This window comes from Cyprinus carpio, chromosome B17 (assembly GCF_018340385.1).
Source record: "Cyprinus carpio isolate SPL01 chromosome B17, ASM1834038v1, whole genome shotgun sequence".
NCBI lineage: Eukaryota > Metazoa > Chordata > Actinopteri > Cypriniformes > Cyprinidae > Cyprinus > Cyprinus carpio.
Window position 1 is genome coordinate 19,833,834 of NC_056613.1, and position 24,264 is coordinate 19,858,097.

The following is a 24,264-nucleotide window of genomic DNA, read 5'->3' on the forward strand; positions in this document are numbered from 1 at the left end:
GCAGTTCTTTGTCATAAATACAGTTTACAAAAGGTCACGAGGGAGCAATCGGTTTCCCATCTATAGTAAAGTTTTCGCTGTGTTCACCCCTCATCACACCACAGCTGTTTCCTCCAGCAAAAATCTAGCCCTTAATACATATGAACACATACTTTATAAAACGATCATGCAGCTATTTTCATTTGAAAATTACATTTTTAATATAAAACTTATTACAGTGCATGTGGCATACCATACAGTCATTCACAGAACTAATTAAAGACAGTGACAGACAGCACTCAGTCAATTCACTCATTTTAACTAAATATCAGAGTGATTGACAGAGATACAGTAGAAACATTATGTGTGAATTTTGTATTAACTATAGTTTTGTATTAAATAATGACCCAGATTGTGAAATACATTTATTAGCCTTAGAGTAAGGGAAGCACAACTCGGGAAATAAGAGCATTCGAGGAACATGTGAATGTTATGTATATTTATTTTAAATATTCTTTAATGATATATAGATCAGTTTTTTATTTTAATTTATTTGTTTTTTACTCTTTTTTTAAGTATTCGGTTCACTTTACTGAGAAGATGCACATGAGAATCGCATTCGACTAATTGTGCAGCCCTAGAACTTGCTTTTGACTAGCATGAGCAAAACAAATCTTCAGATATGAAGCACTAAAAACACTAAAACCAATATAATACTATACATTTTTTATTATCTGATAAATTGTGAGGGTGTTTGTCTGTGCAAATTTAGCAGTTGCTAAGGTGTTCCAAGTAGATTTTTTCTTTCTTTTTGTCATTTCTGCAACATAGGCTCATTGGGAAAAACATGTCTCTATCTACTTTTTAGCAAAAACATACCTATAGGCCTATATAAAATTTGCTAAAGTTTCTAGCTACAATGACCATCAGTTGCAGTAAAATATTTTCAAAAATAACTTTTATTCCTTTTCACATTATGACTATGATGGACATTACTGATTAATAAAGACACTTTTTTTGCATGGCTCCATGCACAATACTATGTTTTTGACCTAAAACACTTTTACCATAGTGCATTATTTGTAAACTAACACATTTTGATGCTTGCATCACATAACCAGCTTCATATGTATATCTTTTGAAGCGTAGTAAACTTGCTTGGTAGCGCACCTCATACAGCAGGAATGAGTCCCATAAAACACAAGACACAAAAAAAAGAGCTCAAAGACTTTTAGAAGCAAGCTAAATGGCAAGGTTATTTAAAAAAAAAAAAAAAAATTTCAAAATATTTGAGATAAAACAATAACATATTATTACCACACACCTAAACTAACTTTTTAAAACATCTTCCAAACAAACAGAAAAACAACCAAAAAAATAAAAAAATACCATACATACAACAACCAACATAATAAAATGTTGCCACATTCATGTTCATCTCTTTCAGGAAAACACAACACATTTTTAGTGCCACTCTCTGGACATTTCACTTTGAAACTTGCAACAAGCATTGTAAAATCATTTTGTTGAAATTTTCACGAGATTTTTTTTTGCCTGTTTTATCAGCTTGGGTAATAAAACTAATAACTAATTATAACTAATAAAACACTGTAAAGGGACAAAGAGATCAAAATGATAGACAACAACAACAAGCTACTCATCAAGAGAATTAAGAAACTATTAGACAAAACATTTCTAGTAAATTAGCAACTCTACAAACAGACAAGCAAAACAACATCCCAGACTAGACACAACATCACAATTAACAAGTGACAACTGCAACAACTCTGAAGCACTAGTCAAAACAACATGACAAGCACCTATTAGTAAAACAAAACAGGGGGTAAACCTTCAAAAATAGCCACCGCCTGCTTCAGGGATGACGGAAAGCACACCTGCCACAATAAAACAACAAGCCCTGCACCCGTTGCCAGGACCATTGTGATAAAAAGCATGTATTTTGGTGTTTAATTGCCAGTGTACCACCAGCTCAGACTCAACGCACAGGCACACTCAGAGAATGCGAGCAAGTATCCATCAGGGACCGCATTTTTCAACGCAACATTTGCATTCTGATAGCTCTAAAAGGAGCCTTATCAGCCTCTAGTAAATCAGCTTGTTTGTTTGTTTAATCACAGGCTTCTAAAAAAAACCCTGTCATATAAGCATGATGCCTCTTTTTCTATCCCACCCTTTTAGAAAAGAATAGGAATTAGAACAAACAACCATGAAAAAAAAATGCTCCAGGGATTTTGAACACGTTGGTTATGCAGTTGGTTATGCTTAGTAAAGGCAAAACTTTTTGTGAAACAAGTATTTGTTTGGGGGTTTTATTTAGGGGAAATTTGAACAAGGCACAAAAATAGCTTGGGAAATGACCTACTGCGCATTTGCAGAAAAAACAAAGAACTGCATTGACTGTCGCTGACATTCTCAATTTTATTAATATGCATTCATTTAAATTAGTTCACAGGTTAAATTATCATTTCAGTGATGCCAAAAATGAACACTTAGATTATTTTGGGATTCTCTGAAAAATAATAAGGAAGCTTATTCTAATTAGCAAAGCTAATTTTAAATAATTAAGAAGAATTCATGGCAGAAGAACGAATCAAATTTGATGTTTTTATTAACATGTGAAGTTTTACCTTGCAACAATTGTACAGGGACTCATCATAGAGCCTGTTTTTGAGTATGCTCACAAAATCAAGCAATCGAGAGTTCAAACATATTTTAAAATGAAACCAATCAAGGCATTAACAGCATGATGACATTATGACTACTGCAGAAAGATATGAGCATGCAGGTACAAGTTTTACGCTAGAAGTAGACAGAGAGAAAAGATAATGAGAATGGAGAAATATGAGGTACCTTCAATCTTCTGCAGGGCTGTCTGACAGGCTTCCTGGCTAGCGAACTCAAATGGGTTGTTGCATGTTCGCACACTGTCACATTCACACTTCCCATCAATGATGTTACAGCCCGTAACCAGGTTTTCATTGCATGGCTCAAAGCCCAAGAGCTGGTCGTCATCCCAGTTTTCATCTGAGCGGAAATGAAAGAGACACATATCAATGAGGACGCCACAGAAACAGACATTCATAGTAATAAATGACCAGATCAAACAGAGCAACCAGATTTTAAAATTCAGAATCATCCCGATATATTTTTACAGTATCATTAAAATTGTGGGTTCCCCAAAGCCAACAGGTCTGGCGATGCTGAAGTAATGAGGCTACTGAATGCTAGAGAGGAGCACATGGCCAATTACATGTGCATTTGAGGTCCACGGGGTATCGTAGAACTCGGATATAAGAGAGAAACGTAGACTTGTTATAAAGGATTATGCAGTTCCTACATTCCTTGCCTCTCATCACTTACACGATAGATAAATGGTGGCAGAGAGCAGCACATTTTCAAAATAAGAATGACCCCGGCCCTGAAGACGCTTCTAGCTGCCAGCAACATTATGAAGTCTTATTTGCAGTGCAAACACACATTGCTGATTCAAGCGCTGGTATTTCATCCCACTGCATGTTCACCTTATCGGTGTGCATGCATGTTTGTGTGCTTAGGACAGATGAATACACTCAAGATGAGGGTTAGCTGATATATTCAATATTTATATAAAAAAGACATTTAATAAACACTATATATGCATATCAAAGGTTTTGGATCAGTAAGATTTTTAACGTTTTAAGTCTTTTATGCTCATCAAGGCTGCATTTATCTGCAAAAATACAGGGTAAAAAACAGTAATACTGTAAAATATTATTACAATTTAAAATTTTTGCTAACACTTCAAAGTAGGTATAGGAACCAATTTTCACTATTAACTAGTTACTTATTAGCATGCCTATTATAAACATATTGGCTGTTTATTACTACTTGTAAAGCACATATTCTGCATGACCATATTCTACATCCCTAATACCCAATAAATAAACTTAACAACTAGCTTACTAGTAATAAACAGCAAATTAGAAGTTTATTGAGGCAAATGTCATAGTCAATGGTTTGTTAACAGCAAGAATCGGTCCTTAAAATAAAGTGTGACCTAATCTTCAGTGTCACATGATCCAGCAGAAATCATTCTAATATTCTGGTTTATTATCAATGCTGGAAACAATTGTGTTGCTTAATTTTTTTTTTTTATTTTTTTTTAGAACCTGTAATATTTTCGTTGATAAATAAAAAGTGAAAAAGAAAAGCAGTTAAAGTGATATTTAAATTATTATTTTTGTAAATTTTATATTTATAAATAAATAATTTAAATTAATATTTAATATTTACACATTCAAAAATTTAATAAATAAAAAACACTGTGATATTTATTTTAATACATTTCTTAAGGCCGTTAATTTTCTGTGCAAGACCTCAGTAACATAAAAGACAACTCTGTCAAGTTTCAATAAATCAGTCCAAAACACAGATTTACTTGCATATACATCAACCATCCCTAGTGCATACTAAGTACCAGCGCATGCATGCAGATGCATCTGCATGCATGTAATTTGTGTCTGTTGGTCCCTGAGGAATGCAGCCTGCTTGCCAATAAATAACGGGCCTTGCGCATCTATGAGCAATTCAGCTGTTGAGTCAGAACCGTTTCTGCAGAAACCTGCCTCATACTGCAGAGCAACCTACAATTTGATTTAGCAAAAATGAGACTACTTCAACTACAAAATGACTTTGTTTTGTATCCATAACTTCTCAACCCCTGGGTGGGTCACTTTAAATACTCAGAGGATAAACAAGTCATGGAAAAACACTCCTCTCACTCGCCCCGTTTCTGTTTGTTGTAGGGTCAGTCATCTGTTCAGCTCCTGGTGCATAGCTGCACACTTGTGGCCCACTCTTTCGTCATCTGGATATGATGGGTGTGATTACAGCTGTACGGCACAACACCCATACCGTGGGCCGAAAGAACACAGGCCTATCACTATCCCTGTCTATAGGGGACTGTGAGTATGTGTGAGCTTGTGAACTCCTAACAATCAAGGACTGGAAGCTGATGTTCCAAAGCCCCTGTGCTTGTTGTTTTCACCAAAGCCACAGGGGTGAAGTCCCCAAATAGCCGCTGTCAACAGCTGATTCTTCAGTAACTAAGCATGGCTCTCCAGACCAGCTCTGGGTCGTTTAGCTGGGCGTGGAGGGTTGAGTCTCTTGCCAAACAAGGGTTGCCTGTAGCCTGGCATAGGGTTCACATGATAAACATGTTGTGGCGGTCTGAACCACACACTGGGATTCGGCCTGGTGTGTTCACAGACAGCATTGCCTTGAAGACCTCCTGGGAAGTTCCTACTTACGAGGACAGAAATCATAATTACGACGTGATGTGCATTCAAGTGATTTCAGTCGGAGAAAAACTGCCACACTGTCATATTTCTCTCTCTCTTTTACACAATGTTTTTAGTGCTAATGCAAGAAAATGAAGTGCAAATATGCATAATATATGTAACTGATGTGTTAACTATGTATTTTATCATGCTTGTGGTGCCATGCACAATGAATGATGAGAAATGCCAAGCCAAGTCAGCCCATAAACCAGCTACATGAGCAGTATTTACTAGAATTATTCAGTACACAAATGCATACTAGAGATGTCGATTAACTGAAACATTCATCAAATGAATTACATGATATTCTCATTAATCAAATTAAATCACAATATTTGCTAAGAAAAGCAATCCGAGCAGCTGAGTCTTTAGCCATCTTCAAGAATCAGCTAAAAACACACCTCTTCCATCTTTATTTGACCCTCTAACTCTAGCACTCTCTATTCTTAAAAAATAAAAAAAAAACTTGTCCCTTTTAGACTTGTACTCTATTAATTTGCTGCTTGTTTTCTAAAAAAAATTTAATACATAATAAATCTAACTAGCTTTCTAATCTTTTTATTTATTGTACAATTAACAAAAGCAAAAAAGACCTCTAACACTAGCTTGCTCTAGTCTTTTTCTATTCTATCTGTTTTCTCTTTATTATATTATATTATTTAAAAAAGCCTTTGCTACGTGTACTGCGTTAAGCTAACTGAGACTTGTTATAGCACTTGTATATCATTGCTCTTTTGTTGATTTTGATTACTTTAATTGTCCTCATTTGTAAGTCGCTTTGGATAAAAGTGTCTGCTAAATGACTAAATGTAAATGTAATGTAAAAGCCCACAAATTAATATAATTCAAAGATACTATTGTGCCAGACGAGTAAATCACTAAATAAACATTACTAAGTCATTAAATAGACATAACAACAATGTTGTATTTCCATGTTAAATGTAAGCCTATCACTGGTGTTTTCAGTTAAAAGCAGGTTGAGCTTTTTAAAAACGCTGTTCGACCAAAGTCTGGGGTCTGAAGTTTTTCCCATATTCAATGATTTCAATATAATTAATCACAGTCAATTATTATGCTAAGTTGATAACCTTAATACAATGTAATTGTAGAGAAATTTCAATCATTACTTACAACTTCAATCATTGCCCCATCATTAGTCTTTAATTGACATGCCCCCAAAACCCAACAAGAAAAAGTGAGCTCAATAAAATAATAATAATAATGTCCCACTGGAAATGACAAAATTGTTGAGGCTTCAATGTACTGTATGTTCTGAAAATACAACCAATTAGACACAACTTTACAGCAGAATTACTGTATTGTAGTCCCAAAATTGTAAGAACTTAGAGACTTTACATTCACTTAAACAAGAGAAAAAAAAATAAAAAAATCAGTTGTGATGCAATGGAAATAGCGTCAGAATTATTATTATTATTTTTTTTTTTGGTAAAACTTTATTTTAAACATCACTTTTCACTATATTAACTAGCTGCTTATTAGCATGCATATTACTAGCATATTGGCTGTTTATTAGTAAATATTAGGCACATATTAATGCCCTGCCTGACCATATTCAAGATCCCTTAACTCTAGACAATTCCTGAACGTAACGACTAGTCTTTCTAACTATTAATAAGCAGCAAATTAGGAGTTTATTGATGGAAACCTCTTAGTTGATAGCGAATATGTGTTCCCTAATCAAAAGTGTTACCATTTTTTATTTCTATATTGTGATGTACATCTGAGTGGAATAGGTTATCAGAAAATAAAAAAATTTAATGTAGGGGCTTGGTTTCATTTATCATATGTTCATTAGATGAAGGCAGATCTGATTTACAAGCTTGTAAAATAGGGGCGGGATTTAAGCAGACTAAAATGATTGGAGAAGCCAGACGTAAACAGACGTAAGTCCCAAGAGAGAAGTCTGTTGTTTCACTGGAAGGATGAGTTGTGATATTTTGATTAAATTACGAGCTCAAATATTAAACATTAAGAAAACAGACAGGGTGAATTTCCACTTCATGCCAACTTTAACAGATTATCACACTCTCTGTTTCTGAAGCACGCCACAGATTAATGTGGTCAGAGATGTGAGTTATAACAATAACAGTTTAAGAAAGTGGGACTGCTCTTATTACGTTCTCTTAGGAATTCCATTCAACACATTACCTAATTTAGACTGTCTGGCAGACGAAGACACAGCTAAAATGAACAATCTCACAAAAAACCTTGTGAAATCACAAAAACTGGAGGAATAAAATGAAGCCACATTCAACACAGCGGTTCTTCATAAAAATACACAGTGAAAAGTGTTGTTTTGCTGATACCAAGGCATGATATCAAACCGCTGCTCGTCCTCTGCTAGCTGATACATGGTCTTCCTGCTGTACTTTGCAGTGGCACCTGGTTGTTATCAAGGCAGGAGTCCTTCCTGAAGCAAGAGATGCTTGCTAATTTGCATCCAAACATGTTAATTACTCTGTTGGAATAAGACAGCATTTTTAACACCCGAGTCATTAAATGCAACTCTGCTACTAACACAAGAAACCGGAGACAGGAAGACAAATATGCTCATAATAAATCAGAAAAGCTATTAATACTCCAAATCTGGTAATAAAGTCAACATAACATCAAAATTAAGCATTTATTTAATGCATATTCCTGGTGTTATTGTGGACGACTCATCAACACACTTAAAAAATGAAATCTTACTAGAAGACATTTAAGTAGTTATGTATCATTTCATAATTTACAATACATATATAACTAATAAAAGTAAAATGTAGTCCATTTGGGCTATCTACTAGTAAAAACAGCCAACAAACTCTCATGGCATTTTCAATTTATGGCTGATACGTAGTAATTTTACCTTTTTTATGATATGCTTGCATCCTGATTACAGTTATATTTAGGGTTGGGACTATGGGATTAATTTCATTTTCTAAAATTTGCGTACCAATCACATTGCACAAATTCATAAGTCCTCGTAAAACAGCTATGTTTTCTCATGAGATTGGGTTGAAATAGTTATTTAGGTTTCAGAGCTGACTCTACTCAGGAATGTTCACAATCCAACAAATTCCTGCTTCTTCATTGAATATCCCGATTCACTCATAAATATGTTACATTTCCGAAACAAATGGGCTGCAAAGCCAATTCAGAGTTGACTTCAGCAAGAGGACTTTTTTTTGCAAAAGTGACTACAGTCTGTGTCCTCTGTTCATTGTTCAAACACGGACCACCTTGTGACACCAACTCTCCAGTCTCCGAATTATAGCCCCCGAAAAGTCCCGCCGGCCCCTATGCAGCACCCTCTGAGAACACTTAGTACTCGGAGGAGCAGAAGAGAGACTTCAGGGAAGTGCGTGACAGGGAGGCTGCCGAAAGGGGGTACACATTTCCGCTTGTCTTCACTGACAACACCAGACAACCTGTTTTCTCTCAACAAATTTCAGGCTGCCCGCGCTGTCCCTTTTTGTAAAAAAAGAAGAAAAACATAGGCAAAGACATGCACTTTGCCTGGCAGCAAAGCTCTACTTTGAAGAAATATTTCACCCCAAGATTCTGTCACCAGGTACTCACCCTCACCATGTTACTCTAAACATGTATCACTGTTCTGTTACATTTACATTTTTCATTTATCCATAGCAGCTTACAAATGAGCAACACAACATGTGATTCATCATAAAAAGGCCAATAGAACCTGAAAAGTGCTCATAATGCAAAGTTTCAGACATAATTTAGAATATTACAAGCTACAACATGGAGGCATTAAGGAAACGTGAAAGCATAATAAAACTTTATTGCATGAATAAGGACTTGAAAATAGCCACCTGATGTAGATCCTGAGTAGTTCACCCAAAAATTCTGTCACAATTTACTCATCCTCAACATATTACTCCAAACCTGTATTCCAGTTCTTATCTTTTATTTCATATACAGTAATTACAAAGAATGGGGACTAGAGCTTCAAAATGGTCAACTGATCCAGATCTTGAGTTAGTTCAACTCACTGACTCAATGATCTGTCAGTTAATGGCTCACTGGAGGGGAAGAATATCAATAAATAACCACTTTAATTTCAGTCTGTTTTTCAGAAGACTTGGAATACAATACACATTTGATGTGAATCATTAGTAGGACATTACAGTGCTTTCTCATACTTGTTGAGGCCTGGAAGCTCCAATAATTGCAAAAACAACTGGTTTTCTTTTTAATATCTTCTTTTGGGTTTAGCAGATAAAACATGATTTTTGGAGAAGGTTTGGAACAATATGAAGAAGCAACCACCTAGAAAATCCTAGCAACTTAATAACACCCTGACAACCATCCCAGCATAATTAATATGACATTTGCATTTCATCACCACCCTAATACTAAAATATCTAATTAAATATGCAAATTCTGAGCACACCTGGTAGCAGGGTTGGGAAAGTTACTTTTAAAAGTAAAGTATTACAATATTGCCTTAACATTGCATTACTTAGTTACTTTTTATTGAAGGTATTTCAATAGGTAGGTATTTCAATAATTCAATTTTTTTTTTTTTTTAACTAAAACCCCAAAGTTACATTTTTGCAGCTTTAAAGCTGTAAAGCTGTGAGTGCATAGATGGGAAAACAAAGTAACTCAGATATTTTCTTGTAAATTTATAGATAATGCATTATTTTACTAGTTACTTGAAAAAAAAAGTAATCTGATTACGTAACTCGCACTACTTTTAATCACTACTTCCAGCACTGCCTGCTAGTTTGATAAAATGCTAATATCTCTCAAACTTGGATTCCTTTCTTAGTTTATTTGTGTCATGAATTGCATTAAATTTCCCAGTCATCGCATAACCTTTATTTAGATGGGTCATTTAGCATTTTTGGCAAAGGAATGTCTTAGACAAAAAGCATGCCATCTAACAGTGATTAGGGCCAACGTGGAGCTGCTTTGTTAGAAGACAGAGTCCAGGGTTTGTATGGATGACATTAATAAGGGCAGGCACGCTTTTCTCTGCAAACAGATTGTGTATAATCAAGTTCCATTCTTCCCAGTCTGAAGCCATTTAAATGATAAAGACCACTGCTTTTCTCCTAGTCAGGAAGATTATGATGTGAGCCCAATGCTGTATTAACAGTAATGTGGTGCAGTCAGTTGGGGATACGAACTGTCAAGCTCAGGGCTCCAATTCCAGATGGTTGGACAAGGTGAAGCTTCAGTAAATATACTTGCGCATAAATGGTCAGCGCGAGTATGTCAAAAATGTCAACCATGCATGTTGTCATGGAGAAGGATGTCAGCTGCACAAATTAATAAATTATTTTCTTACAGCGCAACAGAACTAGAGAAAGGTAAATGTAATTTCAGATAAAAAAACAAAAACTAAGAGTTAATGTGTTGTTTTCTAATGCACAAAGTTTTGTAGAAATTCTACCAACAAATTTTACCCACATTTTAAATATATTATAGACTACAATATGAAAGATGGATAAATATTTCTATTCAAAACTGCTATAGAACCAAATAACTAAGAAAATATGTGCTAATAATAATGAATTCCCTAATTTATTTTATTTTTATTCTTTTTACATATTAACAATTTTTTTGTTTCTGGTTTCAAATTTCATGCTTTTTTTTTTTTTTTCAAGAAATCAACTCACAATTAACAGAGCACTCTTGAATGGATAGTTCACCCAATAATAAAAATTATGTCAGCATGAACTTTCTTGTTCTTTATGTATTCGCTGAACATGAAAGGTGAAATATTTGGAACAACTGTGAACAAAAAAAGGTTGTTTTGCAGAAGGACATACAGGTTAAATAATGAAAGTATTTCTATTTTCCCCTGTCCATTTAAGGATTCATTACATCTCTAATATCAGCGGGCACCAATGAAGAAGAAGAAAAAAAATTGTCAATATATTGAGCATCCCTAAAAGGCAGCATGCAAAGTCTTTACATTTCCAGTGTGTCAAGTTCAACTTAGATGTTCATTTCTGGCTCCATATTAGGTCTTCCACTGACTGGCTTCATAAAAATAGAGCAATCTGTGCTTTACAAGGCACAATTTTTTCCTGACGCTTGTAAAATCTGTTATAATCATCAGAAAACATATGAATGTCAACAAAGAAGAAACAAGAATACCACAATAAAGCAAAAATAGCAAAGCAAAAATGATAGATTAATAATCATAGATTTCAAACATTTGTGATTTGGAATGTCTCTCGAAAAATAAGTAGTGGATTTAAAACACTAGCACTGCACCTGAACTGATGAAATTGACACAGTTTGAGCAAAGGTTGTATAAAGGTCTTTTCTTGTTAAGATAAGGCCTAAAGTAACTCCCAAGTACAGCCGGCTTCACACAGGGACCCCTGACTGCTTTCTCTGAATAGAGAAGCGAGACATCATACATCACTTCCCAGGGAAAGCTCACCTGAAGGGTCCTGACACTAAACCCCCTGGGTGTTCCATGTGATGTGCTTGGTAAGCCCATCTCCAGAGAAGCCCGCGGGGCATTTCAAGACCATCATCTCAAATGTATGTGTTCACTGTAAACAGCCTGTCCAAAGTAATCTCATGCTTTGGAATGCACAGGAATTTATGGACTTGGACGTGAAGCGTAGGGTCAGTTCAAACAGAAAAATGCTTTTGTTGTTTTCTCCTCCACCCCTGTGCATTGTGGTGCTCGATTTAAAGGAACAGTTCACCAAAAAATGAAAATTCTGTCATTATTTACTCACCATTTGTGTTGCACCATAAATCAATGTATTTGTTTCTTCTGTGAAACACAAAAGTTAAATTTTTGTCTACTCAGCTTCAGATATGACACACTTTACTAGTGCTTTTTGAAGCCTTAACAGTCCCAGCTGTCAATCACTTTCATTTAATTGAAAACACAGCAGAATTTTATTTTTTAGGTGAACTTTTCCTTTAAAGGCCAGTACAAATCTTTGATGTCGCATTACACAGAGAACTTTGAGATATTCACAATTCATGATGACTCACGGCAGGCACGGTCTACAGCAGATGTACTTTAGAGACTAATTCACTGTTAAGATCCTCTGAGGTCTTAGTTTGTTAGGAGGTGAGGGTGGCGGTTAGCAGGACATGGCCTATACTGGCATTTGCTGCGCTCTCTCATCTGACTCATTTATCTGACAGCCGTAGCCGAGGTACTCAATGCCGCAGTGTTTTCTTGGCTGAATTACAGCAGATGTCACCCCGGCAGTTACATGTCACACGGTCGAGACGCCTTCAATTTTCAAAGCCAGTCATGCTGAAACCTGACCCGTGACATTGCAATGCATGTCCTCTGACCAAGCCGACGTTCTAACTTGGACTAGGCCTAACAAGCGACGGGACTCTTCAGAGAAAAAGTAGAGTGGTACATTGTTCAAGCATGCAGAAAATATTACAGTCTGTTCGAAATCTGTCAAAATAGCTAATATGACAGTTTTGATCATTGCTGTGCCAGTTTTAGATCTCTAGGGTTATTTTCTTGAGGTGACACCACATTCTGGTATAGTTGCTTCATTAGTTTACAAGGCCTGCAAAGTTTCAGTAAAGATTTATGGTTTTGATTTTTTCCTCAGCAGCAGAAACACAACTTTAAAAATGATGACAGGCTGATAAATGCTTGACATTGACAGCATTGTGAATAGATAAACATTTTCACTGCATTTTGACTGGGTAGAATACCTGTTTTTACATTTGTAAACTGTGGGTTCACATTCTTATTTGCTTATTTATGAGGTCAATAACATTGACTGGACAAATGCAGATTTAAACAGGATTTTCCATCTGTGAAATGTCACGTAAATAGGCTCTGGCTGTACAAAGTCTCCAAAGACTATTAGCCTACTTAATATCTTTTCTTCGCTGTGTATTTAACGCGTTTTCCAATTCTTTTATCTCAGACACAGAAACTAAACAGTGAGTGAAAGTTTATTTAACAGCTACAGAGCTCATGAATAGACTATTTAATCAGGTAGGCAATGAAGCTAAACAACGTGCTTCTTTCACTGTATGGTACAACACCTTAAACAAGCTCTTGAGTAGGGCTTCATAACCCAGGATTTTAAAACACCCTTTCAAACTGAAATGTACTAAGCCAGGATTAAAAAAAATGTTTAAGTACAGAGAGAAAAACACTACAGAGAAGACCCTGAGCTAAGACAAACGCTTGACAGCACAATTAAGTGAATCAAGGAGAGGTGAGTAAAAAGCATCCTGAGAAGCAAAGCCTCATGACTGAGGGTATTAGAAACGCACGTCACTCGACGGTCCGATGTCAAATATAGGCTACTGGCTGAGGCGCAAGTGAAGTTGCATAGCAGACATTCCGATGAAAAACCAACAAGCCTCGGCGGAAAGAGCGAGGCTGGCACCACGTCCAAAAACAGCACGGAATCCGTTAGCCATACCCCAAAGACAAGGAAAACCGACATGCTGCAAACACATTAACCAGCTTGCCTCTCTTTCACTCTACTCCAAACAACCGTCATGTAGGCTATGCAGGGGAAATGTGTTATAGACAAGACCAACGCTGACATTCAGTCTCATGTCGACAATATCAATGTCATAATGGCTTTACAAACACATTACAATATCTAATGAGAGCTGATAATGGTTCATTTCACTCAAATTAGCTGTAATCATGACACATAATGTTCAGGAGTTTTTCATTTCTCGAAGCTGAGCTACTGTACTGTTAACTAGGTTAACATCATAATGAACAACTCATTGTATCACAGATTTAGCATACTTTAGACTTTAAATTTCCTTTCCATAGGGACAGATACTGTGGCAAGCCGCTTAAACATTTATTATCACTTTTTCAAAGCTAACAAATATCTTTTTTATGATAAAATTATTAATTAAATACTCCGATAGTGACAAATACTCCTTTTTTTCAGGTTCACTATGAATGATCTATAAAACTAAACAATTTCATTGTTACTGGTAATTTTTTTCTATGTTTATAGGGATTTGTGGTTCAGATATGGATTATTTATATCCGACTAGTGTGTAGGCTATTCCAGTGTAGCTGATCATCAACTTTATTACTATATATTATTAGTAATTATCTATTACATGATATAATGTTCATTGTAACTAGTTACAACTGGAATACACAGTTGGAATTATATTGTAATCTGACTAGTAAGAATTGTAACTACTGGGATAAATGTTAATACACTGGGATATATTCTGGTGTCACACAAATATATACTAGTATCCAATGAATAAGATCTAGTAAAGCTTGAATGCATGCTAGTAACTATAATAGATTCTACTACTACTACTAGCAACCACCAGTGTAAATAGAATTGAATAATTCATATCTGAAGCACAGAATTCCGAAATTCAGAGAAATATTTGCAATTTGTTAGCAGTAAAAATATAATACTTAGGCCAACTTGTCACTATTGGGTTATGATCAGCACTAATATGAAATAATTACTAGGTCCTGAATTTAGATGACTAGATACTATTTGAATACATATTCTGACGTCTATTTAAAAATAAGTAAAAACTGCAAAATGATTAGTCAGCTTTATGAAATAAAGTGTTAAAATAGCTTGCCAGAACACATCCGCTTTGGTTTAGTTTCCCCAATAAATACAGACGGAGGCAGAAGTGATGTGATTTATTTAATTCCTTTCACCATCATTAGGCGCGACTGAAGCAATTTACATGGATGGCAACTTTTCAAAGAATAAAAATGAAATGTGTATACAGACCTTCACAAACTCCAACCTCGTACTGCGTGATGGAGCCGCCGTTTAACGGGGGTCTGATCACGCACCGGAGTCCGCGGTCGCAGGTCCCGTACAGACCGTAAACACCGCCGCAGCTCTCGTTCTTCTGCTTGGCACAAACCGAGCAGCAGCCGCAGATCCCCAACACCACGGAGCCCGTACAGAGCTTGGGCTCCTCGCATTTGGACTTATCACAGGGCAAACAAATGAGCGCCCGACTGTTCTTCGCGATCAACACCACAAGTTGGGAAATAAGCATGCATTTCAGAAGAAGATACATCCTGGAGGAGGCCATGAAGGAAAAGTGAAAAATATAGATATCCAACCAACCCCCTGTCCCCCAAACTACACGACGAGGAACGGATCCTCCAGCCAAACCAACAAATAACAGAAGAAAACAGCGACTCTGGACGATCGCGAGAAATGTTCCGTTCAGAAAGACGCGTTTTCTTGTCGAACAGAATAATACGGGGTTCCTGGCGTCAAACTTTTGTTGAAGAAAGCCACCAAAAAGGCATCCCCTTCAAACGAACGGCACCTGAAGAACTATCCCACGCTGTACAACCAGTGCATGGCTTATGCGTCACGATTTCTGCACTGTTCCGTCCAGTTTGTTTTCGCGTAGGAAAACTTTCCTCACGCGCCTCTTCCTTGGAGTCTTTCGTACGCAAGCCTGTCCTGCGCCTATAAAGCCAGCGCGCGATGTTTTTCAGTGGTCCCCTTCGAAGGAAACGCGGTCCTGTTATTTTTTTGTAGCAAGCAGAGATTGATTCAGCTGTGTGAATAAATGTTTCCAGCTATCGCGTCCGTCTCCTGTCTACCGCTTGCGCTCGCTGCTGAGCGTTCAGTCCCTCACCGTGACCTCATAACGGAACCACTCCCATCTCGCATTACTTTGCTCCATTGGAGAGTTCGTTCGTTCCAGATATGAGACACAGGAAATGCTGGTAACACGACACGCTCAAACGCAGTCTGTGATATAGTTCCCGCTGGTGAAGGTGCACGTGTGGAATGTGGCGCCCGCATAACTTTGAAAGAATCTCGATTTTGTGAAAAGGATTGTTATGTCTTGCTTTGCCCAAACATTGTTTCACATCCAAACAATGTTTTATTTATACAGTAGGAGTGTTTACACACGATATCAGTGAGACAGCAATGTTAAAACAAACCTCACAATAGTCATCCAAATTGTGCAATTCATGTAACATAAAAAATAAAGTTTTGTCATAAAATATTATCAGAGATCATAATCTGGAGTCTAGGTTTAAGCAATTCTTAATGGTCTTATATTGTGAGTCTTGGACAAACCCATTACTACAGTTTCTCTCTCAGAGAAAAAAACAAACAAACAAACAAAAAACAATAAAAAATAAATAAATAAATGTGCAAAAAAAAATTTTTTTTAGGGATGCAACAGCTTGTCAATGGGGCAGTACCAGTACCTTATTTACTCCTAAAGGGACCATACACCCTTTGGGGTAAAGAAGGTATAGAGATGTCCCTTTGAGGGTATTAGGCTTCCTGTAATGGTACAATTTTTGCACCTTTTTTTTCTGACAGTGTACGTGTTCATATTACTATCATGTTACATATTACTAATATGTAAGCAATATTACATATTGCTACTTTCTTAAGCAAATTAAATAAAATATAACTAAAAATACTTTCTAAATACTTTAGATTTATTTTTGATCAGCTATGTATTTTTAAATTTAGCCTCAAACAGAAATTGCAGTCATCTTTTCTATTATGATGTTTGTCCAACAACGGCTTCTCAAACAAGAAAAAAATGTTGGGTGGGACTTATTGGGAACTTAATGGATCATCTGCTGATCTCATGTGAGTGACAGGTTGCTGGAGGGGATGGATTATCGCCCGGTGTACACAACATCAGAGAAGATGTGTCATTGTAAGGGGGAGGGGACATTTATGTTTTTCATTAAAGATTATGAGGGCTCATGAATTTTTTAGAAATAATGATGTGCATGGATAAATCATTTATAATAAACGCTGCAAAATTCCATGAAAAACAAGAATTGTCCATTTTGATTTGGTGGTGACTCTAAATCACAATTGTACAAGTGAGCAGTTATCTGCAGCATGGTTTATCTTTCATTCAACGCCCCATACTGAAGCTTTTCTCTGCAGAGTTATATCAGTGCTATCAGATGTCATAATCCTGTAGATGATGACTGATAAATGTGGTAAAAGCCAAGAACAGGGCCTCTCTTTTTGCCTCGAGAAACCATTTGTACAGCAGTCTCTGAAGAAATCAGATATCTTTGGATTATATTTGGTGTTCTTTCATCTCCTCTCTTTTTACTGCAATGGTGTCCTGGCTTTGGGTGGTAGCCAATTAGCAATAGCCACTATACAAGTTAGCTATGAATATCATTGCCAAGCACAAGATCACAGGCTAGAGTTGGCATCTAGATATAGTTTTAGGCTGTTTGGTTGCTGTTAAATGGATATGATTGCAGACACATTGCCTCTGTTAATTCTGTTCTCTATGCAGGACATGCCGATCCCCAGAGGGGCTCAAACCTAAGACATGAAGCCCTTTTGATGCAGGGGATACTGTTTTTATCGATCGATAAACCACTGTTTTGGCCATCTTCAAATTCTATTTTTTCTCTTTCCTTCCTCTTTCACATCAAATTTGAACTTGACAGTGGGATTTAAGTTTTTTTTTTTTGCCTATCCTCACTGGTGTTAGGTCTTTTAGAGAGTATTTGAATGCAGCAATACCCAATAGGAGTTTTTTTGGGGGGGGGGGGGGTGCAAAGAGTACTGCTCAGGGCAAAAAACATATAGTTCGTTCTCATGTAGGCCTAGGCTTTGACATTATTTCCCAAAAGGCAGTGAAACTGGTAGCAGTTCTAGGAGCCAATGGACACAGAACTGCAAGAGTGTATATAATATGAAATATCTTATAAAAAAATTTAAATTCCAAATTTTGATAGCATAATTTGGTAATTTGGTGGGACTTGGCATAGTTTGAGACATTGTTGCAGTATCTTCTGAAACTACAGGAATTATGTTTTGTGTCAAAGAGAGACATCAAATTTTCTTTAGGAAGATAAAATATTGTTTTTTATTATTTCATTTTATTTAGCTTTGTTTAATTTGAGTTCATATTGAAATCAATTTTGATGGCATAATTTGTTTTGTTTTTTTGGCAAGTTTCAGCACAGTTTGAGACATTGTTGCAATCCCTTCTGAAACTAAAGGAATTATGTTTTGCATCAGAAAAATGGCTCAAATTGTTGTTGTTTTTTGTTTCACTTTTTTTTAAAAAAATTTTTTTATTTAAGATACTGTTAAGATCTCATTGGAAACAGCCAGAGTCCTTAAAGAGGAAATCATGATGACTAAACCAATATTTACATTTTATTTTATTTTGAGTTCATATTGAAATTTCTTTTGATTGCAGACTTTGGCATCTTGGCAAGTCTCAAAAGCACAGTTTGACGCATTGTTCCCTTCTGAGGAGACATGCAACATTATTGGGGTATTTTCTGAAAGAGAAAAATCCAAGAAGCAGGAGATTTCAACAAAAATCCCAATTTGCTCCATTTTTGCGCCTTCAAAACAGTATTTCTTTTAACTATTAGGAGTTTTTTTTTTGTTTGTACAGGGTTTCTTAGTGCACAATTTTCTTTGGGAAATGACATGGACATTGCGAGGAGGAGTTAACTGGCATGATGCTTCGGGTTGTTTTCATTTGGATGTGTCTAATTGTTTAATGATGTTAGGTGCTGGCTAATTGAACACCCACTGTTCCAGTACCACTGTTTGTTGTGAAAGTTCCTGGGAAAACAGCCACCGGTGTTCCTGCACCCCATTGAATTAGCTCTGATGAGCCTGGTCTTATCAGCCATCGCCTTTCAGTCACAATATGACCCTCAGAAGTCCTCTCTTGAGACCGACAACGTTATGTATGCCAAGGATGGTGAGGAATGCTTCCCAACGAAAGGTCCCTCGTGCACTCAGCATAATCTCGGTCATCAGCCCCCACGTATCGTGTTCAAATGAGGGTAGAATCTCTCAAACGTCTTGGGAAACAGCTCATATTTATTCAAACCACCCCAATCCCTTTTAGCAGGCTTTTAACAGCTGTAGCCATCAACAGCTCAAACATGTAGGTGGCATTCCCGCTAAAGAACAAGACTAGATTTTACATTAAAATGACTAAGACTCTGTCTATTGTAACTCAAGACTCAACTCACCTTCTTGACGTGTTTACCTGTCTAGGCTGTCATGTCAAAATCGAACTCTGAATGACCACTGAGTGTCTACCTGCGGCGATAAAGACGTCTGTCAACATCTAACACCATTAATGCCACCTTCCACAAAACATCACCAACACACTGGCTCAGCACTCACCAGCCCTCTTTCAATAATCATTAAGTCCTTTTTCTTTCGCCTCTCAGCCTCATTGTGGTTTCAAGGTACTGAATGATGGTTGGCTATTGTATGCCAGACAATGTCCTAGACAGCGCTTTTTTTTTTTTTGTAGCTCGGAGGACAGTCTGTGGCTGTATTGTGTTATATGTAAATTATAATCTCTGTGGCATCTCCTTTGTTGGAGCTGCTGTATTTAACGTAGATGATTTGATATTGTCCCCCAGCGGCGGTACTTGTGAGCCTGTATCAAATTCATAGAGGTCAGTGGGGGAAGAGAGATGGAGTGTTGGATAAAGCAGTGAAGCGTCTGATGTTTTATGGAGATTTGCAGCCGTGTGTGTGTAATCGGTGGCTGATCCTACTATTACCATCAGGTCTGTTTCCAAATGTTTAACCGCCTCGTTCTATCTCGCACAGCTGCCTTCTGTTTCATTTGCGCAAAAGCGTGTTTGACGCACAAAAACAATGTTTAGGTTGATTAGACGAGTACTACATTAATAGTTGTTATTCTTGTTGTCCCTCCCATGGCCTTTCCGCACAGCAAGTGTTTACTTTGGCATTTACTTCTTTGTTTTTTCTCCTCATGCACCACAACAATGGCTTAGATTAATGGCATATCTTAAATTAAATAACAAAAGCCAAATGCAATCTGCTCAGGATAGGGCAAAATAAGGCACAGAGAGAGAAAAAAAAAAACTCTCAAGAAAACAAATAATTAATGTCGCACAAGGAGTGACGGCTCCAATTCATGAAGCAATTTTATTCCCTGGCCACTGAGACACACAGAAGCTGTAAATGTTGGGCCAGGGAGCAGCATGAGGGTGCAGAGGAGCGCTGATGACAGCCAGTAGACTCATTGTGACTGGAGCGTTGGCTCTGCAGCCGCTGGGCTAACTGCTCCATTAATCTTCCACACAGGCCTGCACATCAACCCCCCCACCCACCAAATGCACAACAGCAAAAAGCCAAGCATTTATCCCAAAGTGGAAGAAGTACTGGAACCTGCCTACTACGATCTTTGCTAGCTTCTCAATGAAATATTTCAACTTCAGTGGCTCAAAATTACCATAGATAGATAGATAGATAGATAGATAGATAGATAGATAGATTGAGCAAATTATTTAATGACTCAGTCATGAATATGGCCACTCAATTTGTTCCTGAATAAATTGGCTGAGCAAATAATTCAATGACTCACTCAAAAAGACAATGGCTGCATCCAAAACCGCATGTTCTCTGACTGGGTACTTCTTTTGAATAAGTAGCTAATTACTTTAATTCTATATAATCAATTTAATGGAAGTAAATGGGACCCTCAGCATTAAAACTATGCAAAATGTTGGGCTTAAATACTGCCATTTAATTACTTTTCCTTGAACATGTTTAGTAACAATTGTATATAAAACAATAGTGGATTTAACATCAAACTGTAACATATAATGTCAAAATGTGTGTTACATTCTCCCTTTAAATACTTTGGTCTGTTCAAGAATATTTGATATGATTTCATATAATGTAGCCTATTTGAAAGAATTAAAAGAGCAGTTTCTTGTCTACCCTTGTATTGATGAGGTTAATATGGGATTTAGAAAGTAATGCAATAATTTTTAGAGTAATAAGTACAGTAATCTAATTACAGTGATGAAGATGTAATTAGCAGCTAGAAATGAGTTGCTTTTTACAAGTAACTTACCCAACACTGGTGAACACACAGTGAAGTATGATGTAAGCATGTTGTGAAGCTTGTGCAAGAAGTGACAGAAGCACATCGCTTCACAATGTGCTGACACTTACATAACAGGTTAAGTACTAATTTAAGGATTACAGTCATTAAATATGTTAAATGCTATTTATGTACAGAAAGACTCATATGCCATGGAGAACAACAGTTTAGTTTGGCCGTGACTGTTACACACAAGTCGTATACACAGTTCTGTTTTTGTTACCTTGGTGGTTCCTTTTATAACAAAGCCTGTCTCGAGTGTCGGCAGCCTTGTGACAGCAGTTCTGCAATCAAAAATAAAGATAGAACTGTTACTTCATTCAAGGATGAATCTTTTTTTCTTGATGGGTAAAGCAGAGAAATAGACTTATGCATTCAGCAGAGCCATATGTGGCCCTATTACAATATGGGAAATGGGGAAATAAAAGGCAGCTGTAATGATGCCTGATATCCCCCTCGATAGAGGTCTTAAATAGGCCTACCTGATGGCAAGGTCCAGAGAACTCTGCTCTCACTGGCGCCTCACATTTACATGTGGCATGTTACATGCAGCTGTTTGGGAAAGTGATGGACACATTCCGGAGCCGTTTCCCATCACTCTTCATTTTATGCTACATTAGTACTGAAGGTCCAGTTAGTAAGATATTCAGGTTAAAAATTGAAGATTTTTTATCCTTTTTAGTCTGTATTTATTTTAACCTTCTGGGGTCGACGATGTTGCCGGCGATGCCAGTTGCAACTTTAATGAAAACAGCGAAAAAACATCAAATGCTCCATCAATTTTGATTGTACGTATGAGAGTAATACATTATTTAAATCTGTAAAGGGTCTACTTGTATTTGCGTACACTCACAATATCAACAAAACATTGTGCTTTTGTAAAATAAAGAAAATAATGTTTTTAATATGTATATATATATATATATATATATATATATATATATATATATATATATATATATATATATATATATATATATATTAATTATCATTAATGTGCATATGGCAGTTGTTCTGAAGAGATGGTTTATAGTTATTTTTTTTTAAATAGTAGTATTTTTCTCACACACACCTAAGCCTTTAGATATTGCTTTAGAAACCATTAATATCTCAGATGGAGTTGTTTGGGTTACCATTGTGTTTGTTTTATTCTTCAGACAAACAAGTGCTCAGTCTTTTTTAGAATTCAGATTAAGAACTTTAGAACTCTATAGCATCAGTGTAGAAGAGTAATTACATGGTGAAACAGATTTGCTTATTGTAGAGATAACGAAAGTTAACATGTGCATTGTAATGTTCGAAGCAGATGTCATAGCAAATGTCACTAGGAAAAGATCTTAAAACAAGCGGTTTAATCAAAAGTTCATTCAAATAAAAAAAAAAATAAAATAAATAATAATCAAACGAACAAGCACAGAGTTACATAATGTCTGTAGAGTCACAAAAATTCTAAAACTGTTTGTGTTTCACAGAAGAAAGAAGAAAGTCATACACATCTGGAACAGCATGAGGGTGGGTAAATGATGAGAGAATCTTCATTTTGAGGCACAGTTTCACATTTAACATCTAAATTAACAATCCTGATAAGGTAGATATTAGATGTAAACTTGTGGCCCCATTTTACCAATTCAAAACATGGCAGAGACTCCTCTTATCTAGACTCACTTTCACAAGCATGTGAACCATGAGGCAGTACACTAAGAATAACCCCTGCAGAAACTGTCTCATGTTGAAAACATCTACACTGAATAAACATTTTGTGATGACAGAACAATTACTTCATAACTGAATTTAAGACTCATTGTCCGTGAGGCACAGAAATCTTGGGCTAATGGCTTTCATTCAAATGACAGCCAGCATTCATCTGCACTCATCAGAGCATTCCAAACATCTCAACCATTCCCCAACGGTCCAATGTTTATACACTGGAATGCAAGTAAAATGGGCCTGATAATTATCAGCATAACTTTGGATCTGATGATTTTAGACTGTACAGTTGAACACTTTGTTCTTTATTCACAGGCAGCCCATGATAAGATACAGACGCGCATGTATACAAAAAAATAAAAATGTTCCCAGACAACATAAACAAGGAATAATCAACATAAACATATTTATTTCAAGGTTGCTTAAAAAACATGACCACATCCTCGATTATACTTCAGATGTGATTCTCCTTTGAAACACCAGCCAGTCAGCCACATACAAACTCTGACCTTCTGTAATGCAGAAAGGGTTAACCCTAACAGTAATTTTTCTCTTGTGTCTCATACCTTTTTTCCCTCGTCTTTTTGTGAGCACATGATAAAAGAATGCATGGAATGCCAGTGAGCGCGGCGCCAGCAGCGTTTCCAGTAGCACTGGCCGATGAAAACTGGGAGGGTGGAGGTGGGGTCGAGCCTGGAGACGGGCTTTCTTTACTGTGTTTGGGGAAATTACTGCTTTTTTCCATATAAAGTAGTGCATTCCACAGGCTGACTGGCAAACGAAACCTCCTCTCGCTTCGTAAAGGGACAGAAATAGAGACATAAAAACTGAAGAGGGCAAACACATTCCTAAATCCTGGTCGTATACAGCACGTGAAAGTATAATGTACAGTTACAGGAAAAGACTCATGAATCGTGAATCATTACATTTACATTTACATTTACATCAGACTAGTAAATGTATTCAGTGTATGATATCACCTTCTTAAGTGTATTTAGAGGTCACATTCTAAAACAAAACATGAGTTGTATTTGAATCGTGAATGATACAAAATGTAACATTGAACTGATAAGGTATGAAAAGTACTATATTGTTGGGCACAATTAATAAATAAAATAAAATGTTATTAAAAACCATTTAGGTGAATGATTTAATGACTTACAAATGAAGACACTCACTTGATTTGTTCCTTAATGAATCGGTGGATTGAGCGAATTATTTAATGACTCTATAATAAATACAGACACTCAATTTGTTCCCGAATGAATCAGTTGAGTAAATAATTCAATGACTCACTCAAAAAGACAATAGTTGTATCCAAAACTGCATACTCTCTGAGTAGGTTTTTTTTTTTTGA

General features: G+C 36.5%; 1 protein-coding gene across 2 annotated transcripts in view; it reads right to left on the bottom strand.

The window, feature by feature from the left end:
* The window catches only part of crim1 (cysteine rich transmembrane BMP regulator 1 (chordin-like)), a 133,046-nt gene that overhangs the window by 94,474 nt on the left and 14,308 nt on the right, over positions 1–24,264 (bottom strand). The window contains exons 1-2 of one of the 2 annotated variants that reach the window (XM_042742699.1): positions 15,053–16,046; positions 2,851–3,024 (exon numbers count right to left, since the gene is read on the bottom strand). In XM_042742699.1, the coding sequence (XP_042598633.1) occupies positions 2,851–3,024; positions 15,053–15,365 (487 nt within the window). In that variant the 5' untranslated portion in view covers positions 15,366–16,046. Of the gene's footprint in view, positions 1–2,850; positions 3,025–15,052; positions 16,047–24,264 lie in introns of those variants that run through there. The other variant, XM_042742700.1, reaches the window with a different exon arrangement.